The following is a 19,192-nucleotide window of genomic DNA, read 5'->3' as shown; positions in this document are numbered from 1 at the left end:
GTCTAATCACCTCCACATCACCCAGCTCAGGTTTGCCTCTACTCTGTCTCCTCCCTGCCACTGGTCACTTGTGTTGGGGGAAGAGGATAGCTATACGCTTGGACTTGAATCATAGCTTGGTCAAGTGTCAGTTGACTCGTTTTACCTCTTTGAGTCTCTATTTCCTCTTCTGTAAAATGGGGAAAATGTTAACTGCTGAGGTTTCTTTCATTGGATGGAATGGGAACATCAAATTTCTTTCTCGTAGTGGTCAGTAATTATGTCTCTTCTCTTCAGGGAGGTTATTCTGTGTTGGGATGGAGCTCATAGGTGATCAGTACTTAGGGAAGTGATGTCAACATGGTATCTGGTTTTCTTACAGCATGTGAATGGTGTGTGCCACCAAATAAGAATAATGGATAAAGCAAGCTGAAGAGGAATAGGGTGTGTACATATGCAATATTTACACAGTCTCCGAGGTCTCCCCATAGAGCTCTTATCATCTCACAGTGGAAAGGGGGCACTTTTGCTATAGAGAGACCTGTCTGATGGCCTCTTAGCCAGGTGACCACTACAGGTGACATCATGAGCCATGGTGGAGATTGTCATCTGGTGCTTCTCAAAGTGGTGGCCCTTCTGTAGGATTCCTTCCATAATGCAGAACCTGGATCAGGGAGTGGAGCAACAGACAAACACAAAGCAAGGGGCATTGCACAAAATAGAGACCACATTCAGGGGCATAAATGATAGAGAAAGGCTGTGGACCGTTCATTCCAGGATCAGGTGACTGTGAGAACTAAATGCAGTGTGGTGCGGTATTGGATCCTGGTTGGAAGAAATGCAAGTTGCTGTAAAGGACAGTTTAGGAAATCAGGATCCCTAGGCTGAAATCTGAAATTCAGAATGCTATGAAGTCTGAAACTTTTTGAGTACCGACATGATGTTCAAAAAGTTCCAGATTTTGGAGCATTTCAGGTTTTCAAATTAGGGGTGCTAAACCAGTAAAGTCTATGCAGATATTCTGAAATCCAAAATACTTCATGTCCCAAGCATTTCAAATAAGGAATATTCAACATGTATGGATAACAGATTACTCTGTGTGTGTGTGTGTGTGTGTGTGTGTGTGTGTGTGTGTAAGTGATTGCATTGAGTTCTTAGAAGATCATGGTTCTGAGAGTAAAGGGTACGATTTCTGCATTTAATTCTCAAGTGGGCTAGCGTAAAAGAGAACATACATGCTATACAGACATACTTAGAGGTTGTGTTGCTGATGACAGTGGTTGAATCTAAATGTCGAGATTATGGGATGTCATTGTAATATTGTAACTTTTCTGGAGGTCTGAAAATTTTTTAAAAGTGTTCAATTAAAAAAAGAGGTAAATATAGCAAAATGTCAGTATCACTTTAAATATCCTGGGTATCTATGATATTGTTTTCTATATGTCTCAGATGACAAAAATCTTTAAATAATTTCTTGCATCTTTAATACGCCACTAGATTCTTTTTTTTGGTGGAACTGGGGTTTAACTTGGGGTCTTGCATTTAAAAGGCAGATACTGTACCACTTGAGCCATGCTTCCAGCTGTTTTTGATTTAGTTGTTTTTTGAATGGGGTCTCACATTTATGCCCATGCTGGCCTGAACCATGATCCTGTTTATACCACCTGTGTAGCTGATATTGCAGGAGCACACAACCATCCTTAGTCTATTGGTTGAAATGGGGTCCTCGAACTGTTTGCCTGGGTGGCCTTGAGCTGTGATTCTCCTGATCTCTGCCTATTGAGTAGCTGTGATTACAGGTATAAGCCACCACACCTGGCACATCATCATTCTTGATAGAATTAAATGAGCCTTGTAGGTTCCCTGCTGAGTCTCACCAACTTGGTTTCTTCTTTGGCTGCAGGACCATGTGGCCCATATCCTAGACTATGCAATCTTATTTTTGTTCTCTCTTTGTAGTGAGAGAGTTGCTATACTGGTGGGCCCTTGTCTAATCTCTTAGACCCATGGGGGAAAACCATCCATTCTAAGATACTGAGTAGTTGATGTATTTATTGCTCTGAGAAGTGGGTAGTGGGTAGGAAAGCATTTGGGATTCCTTGGAGCTCAATTGTAAGTTAAAATATGATTGTGCTCATCTTAGCAACTGCTATTAGCCCTGGTGCATTTTCTTTAAAAGCCAGGATCAACTGTGGAAAAGAGACGCTGTGAACTAGTTTGGTTTGATGGGAAGGAAATCTACTTCAACTGCATTTTTTTAGTTTGGACTGCAGTGAGTACTTACATTTCTCACTGATCTTAAAGATGTGTGTGCATTGTAGTAAGTGACTGCAACAGAAAAGTGAAGGCGGTAATGACAATTTGGGACTTCCAGCAGATATTAATTTACTTGCATTTAAAGCTGAAGATGGTTGGGTTAAAGACTGCTGTAAATGTGAAAGGAGAGGAATTGGGCTCTTTTTTAGGAGGAGAAATTTTGAGATTGGTGGAGTGGCTCAAGAGTAGAGCACCTGCCTAGCAAGCACATGGCCCTGAGTTCAACTTCCAGTACTACAAAAAAAAAAATTGACTTACAGAAGGAGAAAATTTGAGATTATTGCAGTTTTACTGTACTTAAAGATAGTCAGTAGCTTTGAGTATTTGACGAAGAAGGATTCTTTGGGTAAATATCATTTGGTCTTACTATGTGGAGCCAAAGGCAGTTTAAACAGATTCAGACTTGTTTCACCATTGCGAGGCTTGTTACTCTTCTGTGGGTCTTTCTTTTTTCTTTTTTGTGAGAATGGGGTTTGAACTTGGCTTCACACTTGCAAAGTAGACACTCTACTGCTTGAACCCCATCTCCAGTCCATTTTGCTTTGGTCATTTTGGAGATGGAGTCTTGTGAACTATTTGTGTGGGCTGGCCTCAAACCTTGATACTCTGGATCTCAGCTTCCTAAGTAGGTAGGATTGCAGGCATGAACCACCAGTGCCTGGCTTCATGGTCACCTTTATATGATTATTTCCAGTGAACTTCACAGTTTATAGTAAAATAGTTTTTAGATTTCTCTGGCAATCTTAGAAAGTAGATAGCACTACTTCCATTGCTTTATGGGTTGTTTTATGATTTCCCTCAGTCCCACTGTGTATGTATAATATACATTAAAGTGAATTAGAATAATTTTTTTTCATAAACTGAAAACACTTTGTAGACTTAATACTATGCGGATACTAATGACTATCATAGATAAAATCATTATTATGTTCTCCGTACTCCTTCTGTGCTTCCCAGAACAGTGATGCAATGCCAAGATTTATTTTTCTCTCCAAGAAACTCTTCTGGTTCATTTCTCCTTACTCCCCTATCTCTGACCTAGTTTTCTTCAGTAACCTGTAGCTTTTGTCTTCTTTTTCTTGTGTTTGGAAGTGAAGATGGAGGGCTGAGTTGATATTCCAGCTCTGCCACCCACTAGCACGAGATTTCTGTGCCTCACTTTCCTCATCTTTAAAATGGGGTCAGAAGTGTACAGCAAGAACTAAGACCCTTCACCACTTTTCACTGCTTCTTGTGGTCTCCTCAGTGTGACATTAGTCCACTTAGAAGCGCTTCCATTTGAAAGTTCCTCCAGAGTTCTCCCACCTAGTTAACTACATCTATTTATGTTTTAATTTTCGTTAAACTCATGATTTTGTTGCACTTCAGTACCTCCTCAAGAAGCCTGTTTCCTATGCTACCCACAACACTTCAAGGCTGAAAATGCATTCCCGCTCAGTGTCCTAGGAGGGAGGTGGGTGTGTGGTGGTTGTGGCTTTGCCTATACCTTGCAGCTCTAGGGATGCCCTCCTAACCTGCCCAGTGTCGGTAATGTATAGGAACTTAAATAAAGCTTATTGCAAGAGACTTAAGAAAAAAGGTGTCTTGGGGGGGGCCCAGCCCCTCCTGCTGCAGTTGGACAAGAACGGATATAGTCCTCATGCTTGGGTTGAGAAACCTGGGCTGGCTTGTTGCTTTTCCTGCCCTGGGCCTGCTTCACCTCGGGCTGTGTTGCTTTCTGATTCTCTGCTATCTACTGCTTTAGAAGCCACTGGTACAGGCCTAGGCTGCAATAAGGACCACCTGGGCTGTCCATCAGACACAAAGTGTGGTTGTGCCCTGGGTTCCAGGCCCAGGTAACTGAAGGGTGACGGAAGACGTCTGTGGTTTAGGTCACTTACTTAGCAGATGTGACCACCTCCACATGGCCCAGTCTTCTCTACGTGATCTTGTGGCTGATTTGGCCAGATGCATGTATGTAAAGCCCACAGTTTTCTCTGCACTTCAACCAATCAGGAGTGTTCTTTGTTGTGCAGGGTATAAACCTGATGCTCATGTCTTGCCTTGTGTGCATTGTGAAAAGCAGTTGCGCCTTACTAAAGTTGTTTCTGAAAACTCCGGTGTGCTCACTGAGCTGACACAGTGGTGTAAGTGTGTGGGAGTCTGGCTGGAGGGTTTCACTGGGCTCTGTTTTCTCAACTACCAAGTGGGACAATGATGATACTTGGATGTTAATGGAGACCTTAGTTATTGTAGTACTTTGAAACTTTTAAAACATGAGACAGCTGTTATTTGTTTGGTACAGGCTGATGTGGGAACTTGAGAGAGACAAGGAATGAGTCCTGCCTGCAGAGACTTCAGATGTTACTGGAGGAGATAAGACACATGTGGGTGTTTACACAACATGGCTGAAGGTGATTTTCTGTGAGCCCTTGGTGGCTTTAAAGTCCTGGGGAAGGTCAGTGGAGAGGATGTTTCACAGAGAAGATGATGTCTGAGCTTGGCTTTTTGGTGGCCTGTCGATATAACTGGTATGCTGGGGCATTAACTTAATCAGGTACTGGAGAGTGAGCCCTCCCTGGCTGGGGGAGTAGCACGAGGAAAGATGCAGGTCTGGAAACCTGTCAGACTTGGACAATTCACAGTAGTTGTTGAGTTGGATTTGTGCCCTAGGCCAGGGGATCTCAGAGCAATGTTGAGCCGAGGAAGTGTTAAAATCAGAAGAGAGTTTTAGGATGAATAATCTGTCAGCAGTTTAAATGTGTGGAATAAAGAGAGGCAGGAAAGTCTCTTTAATGGAAGACTAGTAGGAAAAGATTGAAACACGGAACCTATTTACCTCCTAGTTACTGTTTTGAAGAGTAAATGAGACAAAGGATGTGGAAGTACATTTGGAAACATGAGTCAGGATGGTTCAGTACCCAAGCTTCCCAGCCCTTCAGCATTGGTTTACCACGGTGTCAGGTGCCTGTAAATCTGCCTGACTCTTACCAAGGTGGTGGTATAGGGCTGCACAGCCCAGCTTGTGCTGGTCCCCCCACATCCTGCTGCTCTGTGGCTCTCTTTGTTCTTGCTTTTCACTCTTGACTTGGTTTCTGTCCTTGCCCCACCTGCCTCTGAGTCAAGAGACTAGGTTTCCATTCTTGTGCTAAGAATAGCCTATAGTAGAGCCTGATCTATTCTTTTCCTGGATTGTCCCTTCCAGGATCTCTCCCCTTCCTTGCTACTTGGAAGAATCACCTACTAAGACCACCTCATTTGGAAAAGCCCTAATAGGGAACTCTAGTCTGGTCTTGTCACAGTAACAGGCCCAGAGAATGGTGTTGAGAGACATGGGAGGATTACTGAACTACTCTGACCTTCAGTTTCTTTCCTCCAGGGTAAAAGGAAGAGGCTCTCTCCCTATTTGACTGTGATGCTTAAATGAGGTGATGATTGAAAGGACTTGTTGGTGTCCAGTGAACATTGGTTGCCTGCAGTGTTTTCTTGACCTTCTGTTTCATGTTAAGGAGCTCAATATGTTGTCAGTCTCTATTTGGACAAGTATTTGGACAGATGTTCCTAAGCAGGCTACTACTTACTAAGAAATGTATCAGAAGTCATCCATTTGTTGACCAGGGACCTCCCGTCTGCCTGGTGTTTGGCTGTTGCTTGCATAAACCTTGGTAAGTGTTGGCACAGGAAGCATTCACAAAATCACATGGATGCAAGAGCATTGTAAAGTTAGCCCTGAGCCCTGTGCCATCCTGACTATGTGTTTATAAAGTTCACATTTCAAGTTTAATGGGATAAGAGAGTCAGAAGGAAACTTAAACTATCTTAGTCACCCCCAACGCCCACTTATGCCACTGCTGGATGGCAAGGTGTGCCTATTATAGGACATTGTGTGGTGGCTTATGACTTTTCATGAGTGTCTCCTCCCCAAGGTCTTATTCGGAAGTCCTTTCTTGATGTCTGTGGGCACGAAAGCACTATTAAGAAACAAGGAGTACTCAGTGCCTTACCCATGTAACCTGGACCACAAAAAAAATCTACATTCCTGAGAATATCCTCCCTCCCCACTTCCTTCTGTTGTTTGGGAAGGTGACCCTGTGAGGCCTTTTCTGTGACAGGGTCTAGGAAAGTTCAGCAAGGCATCTTCTAATTATCCCTGTCTCCAGGCACACCCCAGTCTTTAAAGCAGTACCAGAGTCAGCTCATTGCTTCACCTGGAAAAATGTAACAACTTACTGAGCAACTGGTGGGAACCAGGACCCATAGTAAGTGTGTCGCAACTGTTCTTTTTTTCTGTCATCACCACAAATCTATAATGTAGATGGTATCATTTCCATATTGGAGAGCCAGGCTTTGGAAGGTAAGTGATTTACCAGCTATGAGTTACACAACTATGAGTGGCATAGTCAGGGTTAAATACAACTCATGTTAGAACCCAGGCACTTAGCTTTCCCCAGGCTGAGTGCGATGTAGGAGAGAGTTGCCTGTGGGGGTACCAGCATGTAGTCCCTGTGCCTGTGACACACACACACACACACACACACTCCTGTACACATTTGAGGGGGACAGGGGAGCCAGCTGGGCTAGGGGCTGTCAGGGGAGGCTCAGCACCAGTCCCTATGCCTGCTGTGAGAAGGAGAACACAGCTGTACCCTAGGCTCCAAAGTCCTGTTGGCTGATTTCCTGACGTGGCCATGTAGACCAGGAGTGTGGAGAGTCTTCTAGATCTAAGTGTGACCCATGTGGCCACAGCGTTTTCAGAGTGATGCTGTCTTCAGTTTGATTTGGGTGAAGCCAAGTCCTACAGTCCCTTCTCTGCAACCCCCATCCACCCCCCATCTCCTGTTGGAGATGCAGTTCTGAGTATTTGTCTTCCAAATGTTATCTGCTTGGGCTGCAGTTTCAGCTTATGTCTTTTTTTCCTTAGTGGATTTGGAAAATGGCTGATTTTTGCCCTCCAGAGATCTATTAGTAGTGTTCTAAGTGTTCTAAAAAGACTAATTTCCTACATTGACTGTGCTTGACCCCCACCCTTCTACTAGCCCTTCCCCTAAATTAGACCAGCTGTGTCCAAGTTTACTCAGACATTTGGGCTCCAGTTCTTGTTCTGCTCCTTTTTTCCTTTGATGGTGGTTCATTTCTTTCGAGAGCTTTCCCTCCAGCTGAATCCCTGTACTGCCCAGTGCCGGCCAGGCATACCTCTCTAGTACTCAGTTTTAATGTGAACTCGGGTATGTGCTCTGAGTGCTGTCCTCACTGCTATCCCCACCTCCTGTCCTGGTGCTTCATGACTTAGGTAGATGGCACTTAAGATGAGGAGCAATGGTGAGAGAAGGGTGGGGTGAGAAGGGTCCAGGCATCTGTTTTTTCCACTCATTTGGAACAATCTGTTTTGCTTCTCAGGTACCCAAATAAGCTGTTTCTCCCCAAGTTCTTTCCCCTGGCGTCAAGCTGCCTTCGTGGATTCTTACTGCTGGGCTGCTGTGCAGCAGAAGGCTTCCTTGCAGAGCGAGTCTGGAAACCTGCCGCTGTGGCTGCACAAGGTAATGGTAGATACTTTCAAATCCATCCTGTTTGCTTTATAGACATGGAAGAGGAAGCCTGGAGAGGCTGTGCCCATCCACAGCCATACAGAGGTGTGTGGCCAACGAGGACTCTTTCTTTGATCACAAAACCTCAAAAGGAACCTCAGAGCTGACTTGGTCTGGCACCTTCACATAGCAAATAGGGAAGTAGGTGCTCTTTGGATTTTAGCTCCACAGTGTCAGGCACCTTATGTGTCTTCAGCTTTGTGTCATTGACGCCTAGCAGAATGTCTGGCCCCTAGTAGGCTTTCAATCCATTCAGAAAGAGCAGAGCTGGGACTCAAGCACAGCTCCTTGCCCAGTGCCTTTTCCATCACACACGGGGTCTCTTAGTTGAGTTGGTTCGAGCTGCTGTGTTACTGGTGTGTCTGGAAGCCTCGTGGTGACTCGTTGGAGGTGCTGACTGCAGCAGAGTTTTGGACTGGATTCCTTTGCAAATACTGCACGGAAGCAGAGCTGCTACGTAAGACACATCAGGGTCTAGGTTATGTATCCTGCAGAGGAGAGATCTAGGAGAGGACGGACAGTGGAGCGAACATACTTAGAAACTGGGTGGTCAGGAACTAGAGCTGTACTTAGCAAGTGTGTGCAGAACATTCTCTAAGTAGTGAAATGACTGCATTAGGTCTTCTCTGGTACCTGACATTAGGACTCTGTTTTAGCCTATAATTAATCTCAACCACTGTTTTTTTTTGTCCTTCATGAACACAAGTAAAACATTTGTATATCTTCTGGCATTCTGATCTGCTGAGGAGAGTACAGAATCTTAGCTTCTAAAAAACCAAAGGCTAAAGTCTCTCTTGCTTTGACCTGCTGTGGACTCTAGGTAGCACCCTTCTTTTTAGAGAGCAGTTTTGGCTGTCTGTGACTCAGGTCTGTTTTCTTCCATGTTTGTCTATTGCATGCAGTTTGGTATAGTCATGCCCTGCAGTGACTCCTGTTTTTATTTGTGTTAGGCTTTTCTCTTTGATTTTCAACCTTAGCATTGGGTGGGGGTCCTCATCAGCCTTGTGTCGCTTAGTAGCCAGGACAACACATCATAAGGATCTGTGGAACAAGTAGGCACAGTTCCAGAGTTTGAACAGCTTTGTAAATTTCAATGCATGCTATTGTGGGCTGGCAGAGTGGCTCAAGTGGTAGAGTACCTAGCAAGTGTGAGGCTCTGAGTTCAAACCCCAGTACAGCTCCCCCCCACTAAAAAGAAAGGATCTTAATACACACTGTAATTTAGGTCCATGTGTTACTTACAGAAATGTAAAGTTGTAACCAGTCACTGGACTGAGCATTGTAAAAGAATAGATAGCTGGATTACTTGATTTAAGAGTTGACGGGGATGTTAATGAGTGAGATTTTTTTGGAGTGAGAAGAAACTCAAAGATTTTTATACAAATGCCTTTTACATATAAGGGGAACTCTCAGAAATCAGGCCCAAGAATCATAGGACTAGTTGTCAACGAAATAGACTAGAACTCAGGTCGTAGACTCTCAGACCAATGTCTCCCCAGTGGAGGAAGGGGGAATCTGGTAGCAGTGTGGGGGTAGCCATGCCTTAGGTTCCTGGTATACTGAGAGATTGCCTGGTAGTGGGAGACTAGCTTGTTTGCTTGGGCATGTGGCTGAGCAGAGCTCTTGCCAGATTCATATGGCTGGGGACAGAAATTGAAGTTGGGACATGCTAGGTTGGAAAGACCCTGGTCAACACCCCCAGGCTTTTGGTTGAGACCCTTAAAGGCCATTTGTTAGGAGTAAAGGGTAACCTAACATTAAACCAGCCCTCATAGGGACTACAGTTCTGATCTGAATCATTTCAGTACCAGTAGAATGAAGGAGGTCTGGCATTGCTGGTGTCTCTAGTCTACCTGCCTGCTATAAGCAAAACTGAATCCTTTCTGGAGGAAGGTGACATTGTGTAGAGCCTACATGCATGCTCTGACTTTCCACACGGCTGTTTAGCATTCACTGAGAAATACCAAGTATGTGAGAAAAATCAGAAATTGAAACAGACCCATGTGAGATCCAGATCAGGCATTCATTTTAAATAATCATTAGTAACTGGTAATAATTAAAGAATTATGATAATGTGGGGAATTTCACCAAGAGTTGGACATTGTGAAGAATTAAAGTGACAGGAGAGTTCCTTTTAGCTGACACTGATGGAGGGTCGTCTAATGCTAGGAAAGTAGACATGGAAGAGAACACAGAGGGAGAATAATTGGAAAGTTAGATGGGAAAGAGAGAGAGTGGTTTTCCTAGAAACCGAGGGAAGTGTTTCCAGACAGAGCAGTGTGGCTCTGTTACATGCAGTCACTGCATTTAATGAAATCACAGGAGGAAATTTGGGGAGAACTAGCAGCCAGATAGTTGTGGGTAAAAAGTGAATGAATAGGAGGTGAGGAGATGAAAATGATGGAAATAGAAAATTTCTTCAAAAAAATTTTTTTTCCTTTTCAGAAAATCTCTCTTCCTGATCAGTGGAAGAGTAAGTAACAAGCTGGGTGGCAACTGGAGGGAAGGTTTGGGGTCCAGGAAGGTTTGTAATATGAGAGTTTTCAGGAAATACTCACGGAATAGGAAGGTAGAGAAGAGGCTGAAGTGTACAGCCATACCACACTGAACGCACCCGATCTCGTCTGCTCTTGGAAGCTAAGCAGGCTCGGGCCTGGTTAGTACTTGGATGGGAGAAGAGGCTGAAGATAACTGGGCCCAACAAGCACAAAGACACTTGCCTTTGAGTATGGGCGGTGGGGCGGGTCATAGCACTTTACTATGAAAGAAGCTTGTCCTGCTGGGAAGCAGTGGGGTCTTGACTGGCTGGGAGGGAAGCTGGGTTATATAGGACCTGTGAAAGCTAAACAGGTGCATAGGCTAAATACTGAGACACTGGGAACCATTGCAGGTTCCTAAGCAGGTGAACTTGCTGGTTCCAAGAGTTAGTCCTCAGAAGTGGTGTGCAGGAGAGAGGAGAAACAGGGAGAAAGCCACTAGCTAGGCACAGAGGGATGGTTCTGATCAAGGAATGCAGGGATATTTCTGAGAAGGCAAAGAGCAAACAAAAAACAATACTTGATGTCTCATTGCTTATTAGAAGGTTGCACTAAAGGATCGGCAAAGGGAACATCAAGTGCTTAGGCTAGGGAACAGCAAATGTCCCTCCCTGTGGAGGGCCAGTGTCTTGACATTGCAGGTCATATAGTCACTGTTGTAGTGACTCAGCTCCACCATGGTAGAGACTATGTACAGGAACTGCTTGTGACCAGACTTGGCTTTTTGGCAGCACTTTGTAACCCCTGGGTAGCATGGTAGCAGTGGTAGGAAGTGGATAGATTCTAGTTGTTTGAGATGGTGAAACCAACAAGATGTGCTAATTGGACATGAGAGGTTGAGGGAAAGATTGGAGTCAAGGACACAACCAAGTTTTCAGGCACTAGGTAAAGTTAAGGCTATTAAAATACTACTTTGATGAAGCCTGGTGAAAGAGAAGGTTTTGGAAGAAAACCAGGTAGCTCTGCTTGGTCATGTTAAGTTAGAGATGCTCCCATGGCTCAGAGGACATGCCAAGCAGGTAGTAGGGTATGGTGTCTGGAGATGACAGTGTGGGTTGGAGCAGTCTGTCAGGAGATAGATAGTATGGAAAGCTGTGGGACTGGAGGGGTCTACTAGGGAATGAATATAGACGGGGCAAGATCTGAGGCAGTCTTTAACATGGAGAGTTGATGGAGTGGGAGGAGTTGGCAGAGAAGACAAGAGAGTTGGGGGGATGAGGAAAACAAGAAGGGTATGCTGAGCGAATGAAGGGCAGGTATTCTGTAAAGCAGCCTGTGTTGATATGATAATGTGCCAAATGCTGCCAAGAAGGTGAGGAAGGAGAAGGCTGAGACTTAGAAGAGTGTTACATTTGGATGGTGTCATGAATTGAAGTGTGTCTCCTAAAATATATATATTGATGTCTTAATCCCCTGAGCCCTAGAATGTGACCTTATTTGGAAATGGAGTTGTTACAGATGTGGTGTGTTAAGATGAAGCCATCCTGGAGTAGGGTGAGTCTTTGATCCTCTTACAAAGAAGAAAACTGGACATAGACATGCTCAAAGTGAAGACAATGAATGTGAAGACACTCATGGAGAGGATGGCCATGGATATTGGAGACATGCTGCCAAAGCCATGGAGCACTGGAAGAGTTAAGGAAGGACTCTTCTCAGAGACTTTGGACTTCCAGTCTCTGGAACTGTGAGAGAAGAGATTTCTGCTGTTTTAAATCATTCACTTTGTGGGATTGGTTGTGACAGCCCTAGAAAACTAATACAGGTGTTTAGAAATCAAGATTTAGCCTAATTGGAAAAGTAAACCTATGCCAGATGTGAACATCAGTGTGGCTCTCTTAGCCAGGCCAGAGTTGGTAATCACAGTTCCTTTATTTCTACTTTGGTCTTTTTCAGTTTTCTCTTCTTTTGTAATATAACATAACATACATATCATAAAATTTGCTTTCTTCATCATTTTTAGGTACACGATTTTGTGGCATTAAGTTTTACAACCATCACTCCTATCCATCTCTTGAGCTCTTTCCTCTTCCCAAATTGAGACTCTGTACCCATCAAATAAGCTCCTAGCAACCATGATTCTACTTTGTGTCTTGAAGAATAATATGTCTACTGTAGATACCTCATACAAGTAATTATACATTTGTTTTTTGGGTCTGACTTCTTTTAACATAATATTTTTGAGGCCCATCTATGTTATAGCATATATAATCTTAATTCCTTCTTATGGCTGAATAATATCCCATTGTAAGTTTATACCACATTTTGCTTATCCATTCATTCATCAATAGACCCTAGAATTGCTTACCCATCTTGGCTATTATGAATACTGCTGCTGTGAACATTTGTCTTAGTCCTTACTTCTCAGTTCTTCTGGGCATATACTCAGAAGTTGAAGTGTCGGATTTTTTTTTTTTTTTTGAGTTTAGAAAAGCTTTCCCTTTGGCTTTCTTTTGGCTTAGCAGACTCATCTCGCCTAAGCTCCTCATTTCAGAGGTGACCCTGAGGGCTAGAGTAGTTAATGCCTTGGTGGGAAAACACACAGCCTCCTTCAGATTTCACAAACTTGTACCTGAAAAGGTACAGGTTTAACTTATGTCTCAGAAATCTGGACTCACTCATGGGTGAAAGTTGCCAGTTGGTAAACTTTGGTTTAACTCCTAGAAGGTGTTTATAGCAGGGTAGCTGGCCAGCAGGGGAGCTACTCTTGACCCCAGGAGGCCCTTAGTTCAGGAATATACACCTAGAGATTTGTATTTTCTTCCCATATCCTTATTTCTCATCCTTGCTGCTCTTCCTTCATGCAAAAACCCAGATGTTCTTGACACTGACTACATCATCCTCTGCCCTTCCCCATTGCTGTCATCTTCCTAGTCATGGCCTTGGTAATGACTCATTCTTTACCACCTGAGGTGATTTTTGTTTCCTGGATTGCCTGATGTCCCATTCTGTCTCATCTCCAAGGACTCTTACCTCATTTCTACTTGACCTGTGCATTCCATGGGCACCTCCCTCTGAACTCGTGACCTGGAACTAAATTAGACCATTCCATTCCTGACCTCTACCTCCCACTCTCCAAGGGCTTCCCTCACCATTTTCAGAGAAAATAGAAGCTTGACATAAGAATGTCCTTAGTTTCCTGCCATCAGGAAGGTGCCCCAGAGCAGCAACAGGCTTTTTTCCTTTTCCTTCTTCTGATGGAATGCTGATTCCCTTTGTGTCCCATTGAAATTCTGGGTTCCACCCTGTCCCTGGTTGCAGGAACTCTTCAGTTCCCATTTTTCTTTTCTACTTTGTCAACCCTTCCCTTTCTGTGGACTTTCTTCCCATTAACATTTTAGCATAGTTGTCTCCCCATCTTAGGGGATCTTCTTTCCTGTCTGTCATTCTTCCCCTACCCTGACATTGTCCTTTGAATTGTCTTGCCTTCTTTCAGCCAGAGACCATCTGACTGCAGCCCTCAGATCCCATCCTGTTGTCCTGGCTGCCTGCAGCCTCCTTTTTGCTAAGGTTAACTCTCACTTCTCAGACTTAATCCTATTTTGCTTCTCTCTGGCACCTAATTCAGTTGACTATTTCCTCTTTTGTAGGTTTTTTCTTGATTCTTCATGCAGTCTCCTTTGCAGAAGTTTTTCTTTTGTCCATCTGCTAGAAGTTGGACTCCCCAGGAACTCTAAGCCAGACCTTTTCCCTTATGCTGCATCATCTTCCTGGATTGTCTTCCCCCCATCCCCCATGTCTCAGCTTCTTAGATGCCATTAACACTCAAGTCTTTCTCTCTAACCCAGCCTACTTTTCTGAGCTCCAGGTCCATCTGCCTGTCTGTATCCTGAACTTGACCACTTGAAGGTCTCCATTACATCTTGTGAAAAACTCACCTCATTTTCCCTGCCCGTCCTGCTGTGACCTCCAGGGGATGACACCACCATCTACTCTGTTGGCCAGAAATCTGAGAGCCATTTTGACTTTTCCTTCCTCCACCTGACATCTTGTCAGCCACTGTTTCCTTCCTCCACCTGACATCTTGTCAGCCACTGTATTAGTCAGCTTTGTGTCACTATAATATCCCTGACCCAGGCTACTTACAAAGTAAAGAAACATTTGATTTTGGAGATTCAGGTATCCATGGGTTTGGGCCTCTGGTAAGGGCAGCACATTTTGATGGAAGCATGTGTGAGAGTGAGTACTCACTGTTAAGCCAGCAAACAGAGAGATAGAGGGATTGGGAGGGGCTGAGGTCTCACCATCCCCTTTGAGGACATATCCCCAGTTGTAAGAATCTCCCAGTAGGCATGACCACTTAAAGAGTCCCAGCACCTCCAAGTAGCACCATGATAGGGACCAAGCCTTTCACTATGGACCTTTAGGGGACACTCATCCATACCATAGCATCTGCCACATCCCATCAGTTCTGCTTTCTGTTTCCTTGAATGGCTCTTGAATCCTTCCACTGCTTCATCACAGTGTCTACCCCTGTAGAGTCTCTCCTTTTTCTCCTCCCTATTTCTGCATAATCACAGGTGACTATGTCTTTGTGTTTGTTGTTTCATTTTGTTTCGCTAGCCTGATTGTGTATCCCAATGAAATGTTTCTATTTCTTTAAAAACTATTTTGGTCAACAAGACAAACCTACTCTGGTGCCTGTGAGCTACCCTGACTTTAGTTCTAGCCCTTTCTCAGCTAACCTACCCCTCTGCTTAAGAACCTTCCTCAGCCCCTTTCCTTCATCTGCATTCATATCTCGTAATGCATCATTCCTGTCTCTGTTCATAGGCCATTCCCACCTAGAAGCTTCCTCTGCACCTTAGGTTCAAGGTTATTGCAAAGTCAAATTGCATCAAGGGCCAGGCAGGTCTGCTTCCAGGAAGAAGACACTGTGTAAAGAGAAGAGCGCATCTTGCTTGAAAACATTCAGGTCCTGAGAATGGGGCCCTAGCCAGGAAAAGCATCTACTGTGCCTGCCCTGCTCTGCTGTACTGCCTGGTTGTGCGTTCCCAGAGTGGACCTGCATTTTTCCTGAAATCACTGTTGACTGTGGTAATTAATCATTTAATTCTACTTATGTATTTCCAAGTCTGAAAGTCCCATGCAGGCAAAGACTACACCTATGTCTGCTTATTCATTTAACTCTGGGAAAATGCATGGCCACAATGGGTGGTCAAACTGTATGTAGGCAGACATGGTGGCACATAGCTATACTTTTACCACTCAAGATGCAGAGAGACAGGGATAGAGTTCAAAGTCAGCCTGGGCTGCATAGGACACCTTGTCTCAAAACAACAACAGCAGCAACAACAAACTCATGTATGTGTAAGGGAGGAGAGGAAGGAGGTAGCTTCTGTTCTTTTACACATAACCATACTTAGTTCTCCAGGGGCACTTATGCCAATCATGGGCAATTAAAAGGCACATAGCTTTTTTAAAAACAGTTCTCAGTTCAAATTCATAGCTTTTTAAAAACAATTATCAGTTCAATTTACTTTTCAGTTCAGTTAAAACCATGAGACTTAACTTCCCCCAAGACATTATTCAGCATAATATTTAAGTGAGTATCAGTGTAGAGGATTTATGGCAGTGATACAATCATTGGAGTGATTACTTCTCACCTATTTCTTTCATTTCTTCTTTTCTGTTTCCCTTTGCTCCCATTCCATTCACTACTGATGGTCTCCAGTAGCCTGAGAAGGCAGCCTTTGTTGGAGATGTGGGTGCATTCAGGGGGACCAGTAGGTGGCACTCAAGGACTTTTGATTACTGGCCTTTTTTTTTTTTTTTTTTTTGTTTGTTTGTTTAAGTTCACTGTTCTTTGGTCAAGTGCCAAACATAAACAACTGTTAGATTTCTTTCTGGAACAGAAAACTGAAAAACAAAACCAATAGGAATAACAGCAACAACACAACTTAATGAAGTGAGCAAATCTTTATTTCTTTTATAAATGTATGATTCATAGAAATTTAGTGGGGATAATCCTGAGACTGGCAGACCTGAGGTTTCCAAACCTTAGCATTTCTTGAGGGGCCTTGTGAAAATACAGGGCACTGAGCCCCATCCATACCACCAGGTTGGAGTCTTTGGGGTTAAGCCAGTCCTACAGTTTTTATTAGCTTCCCAGGAGATTCTGCTAGCCTGCCTAGGAGTCCATTGTGGGCACCACTGATGTAGATCAGTATTTCTTAAATTCTGCGTGCATGAAGATCACCTGAGCATCTTGTGAAAATGTCGACTCTGAATCAGTAAGCCTAAAGGGGCCTGTACTTCTGCATGTCTAAAGCTTCCCATGTGATAACTGAAGGTCTGTGGACCACATCACTCTTTGAGAAGCAAAAATCCAGGGCCAGGGTTGGCAAACTATGACACATTATTCTCAGGCCAAATTTAGCCTCTTTGTGTAAATAAAGTTTTTTTTTTAAGTGTAAAATGGGAGAGTTTATTGAGATAGAAAAGAGTAAAGTGGGAGAATAGAGCTCCCCCCCCAGAGTTGGCAAGGTCCCAAGAGAGGGTACCCTGTAAATGAAATTTTATTGGAACACACCCTTGCCTATTCACTTATTTACACATCATCTGTGATTGTTTTCATACAACAGTCGTAGACTGGAATGGTTGCAGCAGAGACATGGCTCACAAACCTTCTAATATTTACTGTCTGGCCCTTCTCAGAAAAACCTTTGCACACTCTGATCTAGAATCCAAATGATATCAGACTGCAGAAGAGGGATGTGCAGACTTGAGTAACTACTCTTCCCCGTTTCCTGATAACGTGCTTCTACTTCTCCTGGCAGGCTTTCTTCCTGCTTCCATATGCTTCCACACGTGCCATCTCCTCCCCTCCCCCGCCTCACCTCCCTCCTCCCCTCATGCTTGGTAGGCAGGTGCTCCACCACTTGGCCCATGTTGCATTCCTTTTTGTGTTGGTTATTTTTGAGATAAGGACTTGATCTGTTTCTAGGCTGGCAAACCATGATCCTCCTGATTTCTGCCTCTCAGGTAGATAGGATTACAGTCCTGAGCCACTGTTCTTGGCCTCACTGTAGTTTTGATTTACATTTCCTTTATGGCTAAGGAAGTTGTGTTTATTGGCTATTTGCTTCTTTTCACAACTTCTTTTAAATACATCTGTCCATTTGTTAATTGGATTATTCTTTTGGTGTCTAATTTTTTGAGCTCTTTGTATATTCTGGATATTAATCCTTTGATGAATTGCTTACAAAGATTTTCTCCCATTCTGTGGGTTATCTTTTCATTCTGGTGATTGTTTCCTTTGATGTGCAGGAAGTTTTTAATTAGATACAATCCCATTTGTCAATCTTGCTCTTATTTCCTGAGCAGTTGGAGTCCTATTCAGAAGGTGTTACCTATTCCTATTTCTTTAAGAGTTTTCCATACATTTTCCTCTAATAGTTTAAAAATCTTCACTTTAAGAGCTTACATTAAGATCTTTGATACATTTTGAGTTGGTTTTTGGCCAGGGTGAGAATTAGGGGTCTACTTTTCATCTTCTATATGTGGATATCCAGTTTTCCCAATACCATTTGTTGAAGAAGCTGTCTTTTCTCCAATGTATGCTTTTGGCTCCTTTGTCAAAAATCAGATGGTTGTAGCTCTGAAGGTGTATTGCTGGTTCTTCTGTTGGTCTTCCATTAGTCTATGTGTTGGTTTTTGTGCTAGTACCATGCTTGTTTTGTTACTACGGCTCTGTAATATAATTTAAAGTCAGATATTGTGATGTCTCCAACATTACTCTTTTTTGTCTAGGATTACTTTGACTACTTGGGATCTTTTATGTTTCCTATATGAATTTTAGGATTTTTCTATTTCTATGAAAAACGACATTGGGATTTTGCTGGGAATTGCATTGAATCTACAATACTGCTTTCAGTAGTATTAGCCATTTTCATAGTATTAATTTTTCTGATCCATGAATATGAAAGGTCTTTCTGTATTCTAGTGTTTTTCTTCAGTTTCTTTCTTCAGTGTTGTATAGTTCTGGGAAACTGGAACAGAGAGATGGGACCCTGAGGCTAGGAAGCAACATTTTATTGTGCCGGTACAGACTCAGTGGACTCATGCCCCAAGAACAAAGGTGTTTCACCTTATGCACCCTTGCAAGCAGGTTACAGAGGCAAAAAAAAAAAAAAAGGTTTAACCTGTATATGGTTAGATGCAGTTCTATAGGCTACTTCACCCTGAGTGCTACATAACCCTCTTCACATTTGGATTCTTTAGGTTCTATCTCCCTGCTATGCCATCCCCACCCCCCTGCTACATTATCAGAACACAGACTTGCTTATTTCTCTTTTTTGGCCCTCCTCCCTGCTACATTATAACCCCCTTTGATGCTCGCACCTACCTATGGTCAAAGAGCATCATCTTCATTTAGGACTTTATATTTCTATAGCATCATTACATGGGAGGCTATTTTTCTTTCTGTAGTGGCCTCCATAATGGTCCTGATAAATTGCAATACCAGGGGAACCAGGCAGGGTAACATCAGGCACTCTCACAAGATCAGACCCACTGTTCCTATCAGAGTTTTGAATCCACCCAAGACAGAGAACCATCCGTCGAACACACTATTTAGGTCCCATCCTTTCCACACCTGTATGGGTACATGTGCCATCTTTCTAATATTAGTGGCAATTTCCATTACTGCTTGATCGTTGTCATCTATGTGGAGCCAACAGTTTGACTGGTTGAGCTTGCCACGTATTCCCCCTTCCTCCACTAAAAGATAATCCAAAGCCAGGTGATTTTGATATATAGCGGCTTGCATTTGGGTTTGCTGCTTGGCCAGTAGTTCTA

The 19,192-nt window shown here is 43.4% G+C and overlaps 1 protein-coding gene across 6 annotated transcripts in view; it reads left to right on the top strand.

Moving 5' to 3' along the window:
• The window catches only part of LOC109678255 (pannexin-1-like), a 115,854-nt gene that overhangs the window by 10,124 nt on the left and 86,538 nt on the right, over positions 1-19,192 (top strand). For 4 of the 6 annotated variants that reach the window (XM_074083234.1, XM_074083219.1, XM_074083227.1 and 1 more), the window contains exon 2: positions 7,672-7,811. The exons of the other annotated variants lie outside the window; for them this stretch is intronic. In XM_074083234.1, the coding sequence (XP_073939335.1) occupies positions 7,672-7,811 (140 nt within the window). The remainder of the gene's footprint in view (positions 1-7,671; positions 7,812-19,192) is intronic. 6 annotated transcript variants of the gene reach the window in all.

This window comes from Castor canadensis, chromosome 1 (assembly GCF_047511655.1).
Source record: "Castor canadensis chromosome 1, mCasCan1.hap1v2, whole genome shotgun sequence".
Taxonomy (NCBI): Eukaryota; Metazoa; Chordata; class Mammalia; order Rodentia; family Castoridae; genus Castor; species Castor canadensis.
The sequence above is the reverse complement of the archived record's forward strand: the minus strand, read 5'-3'. Positions and strand labels throughout refer to the sequence as shown.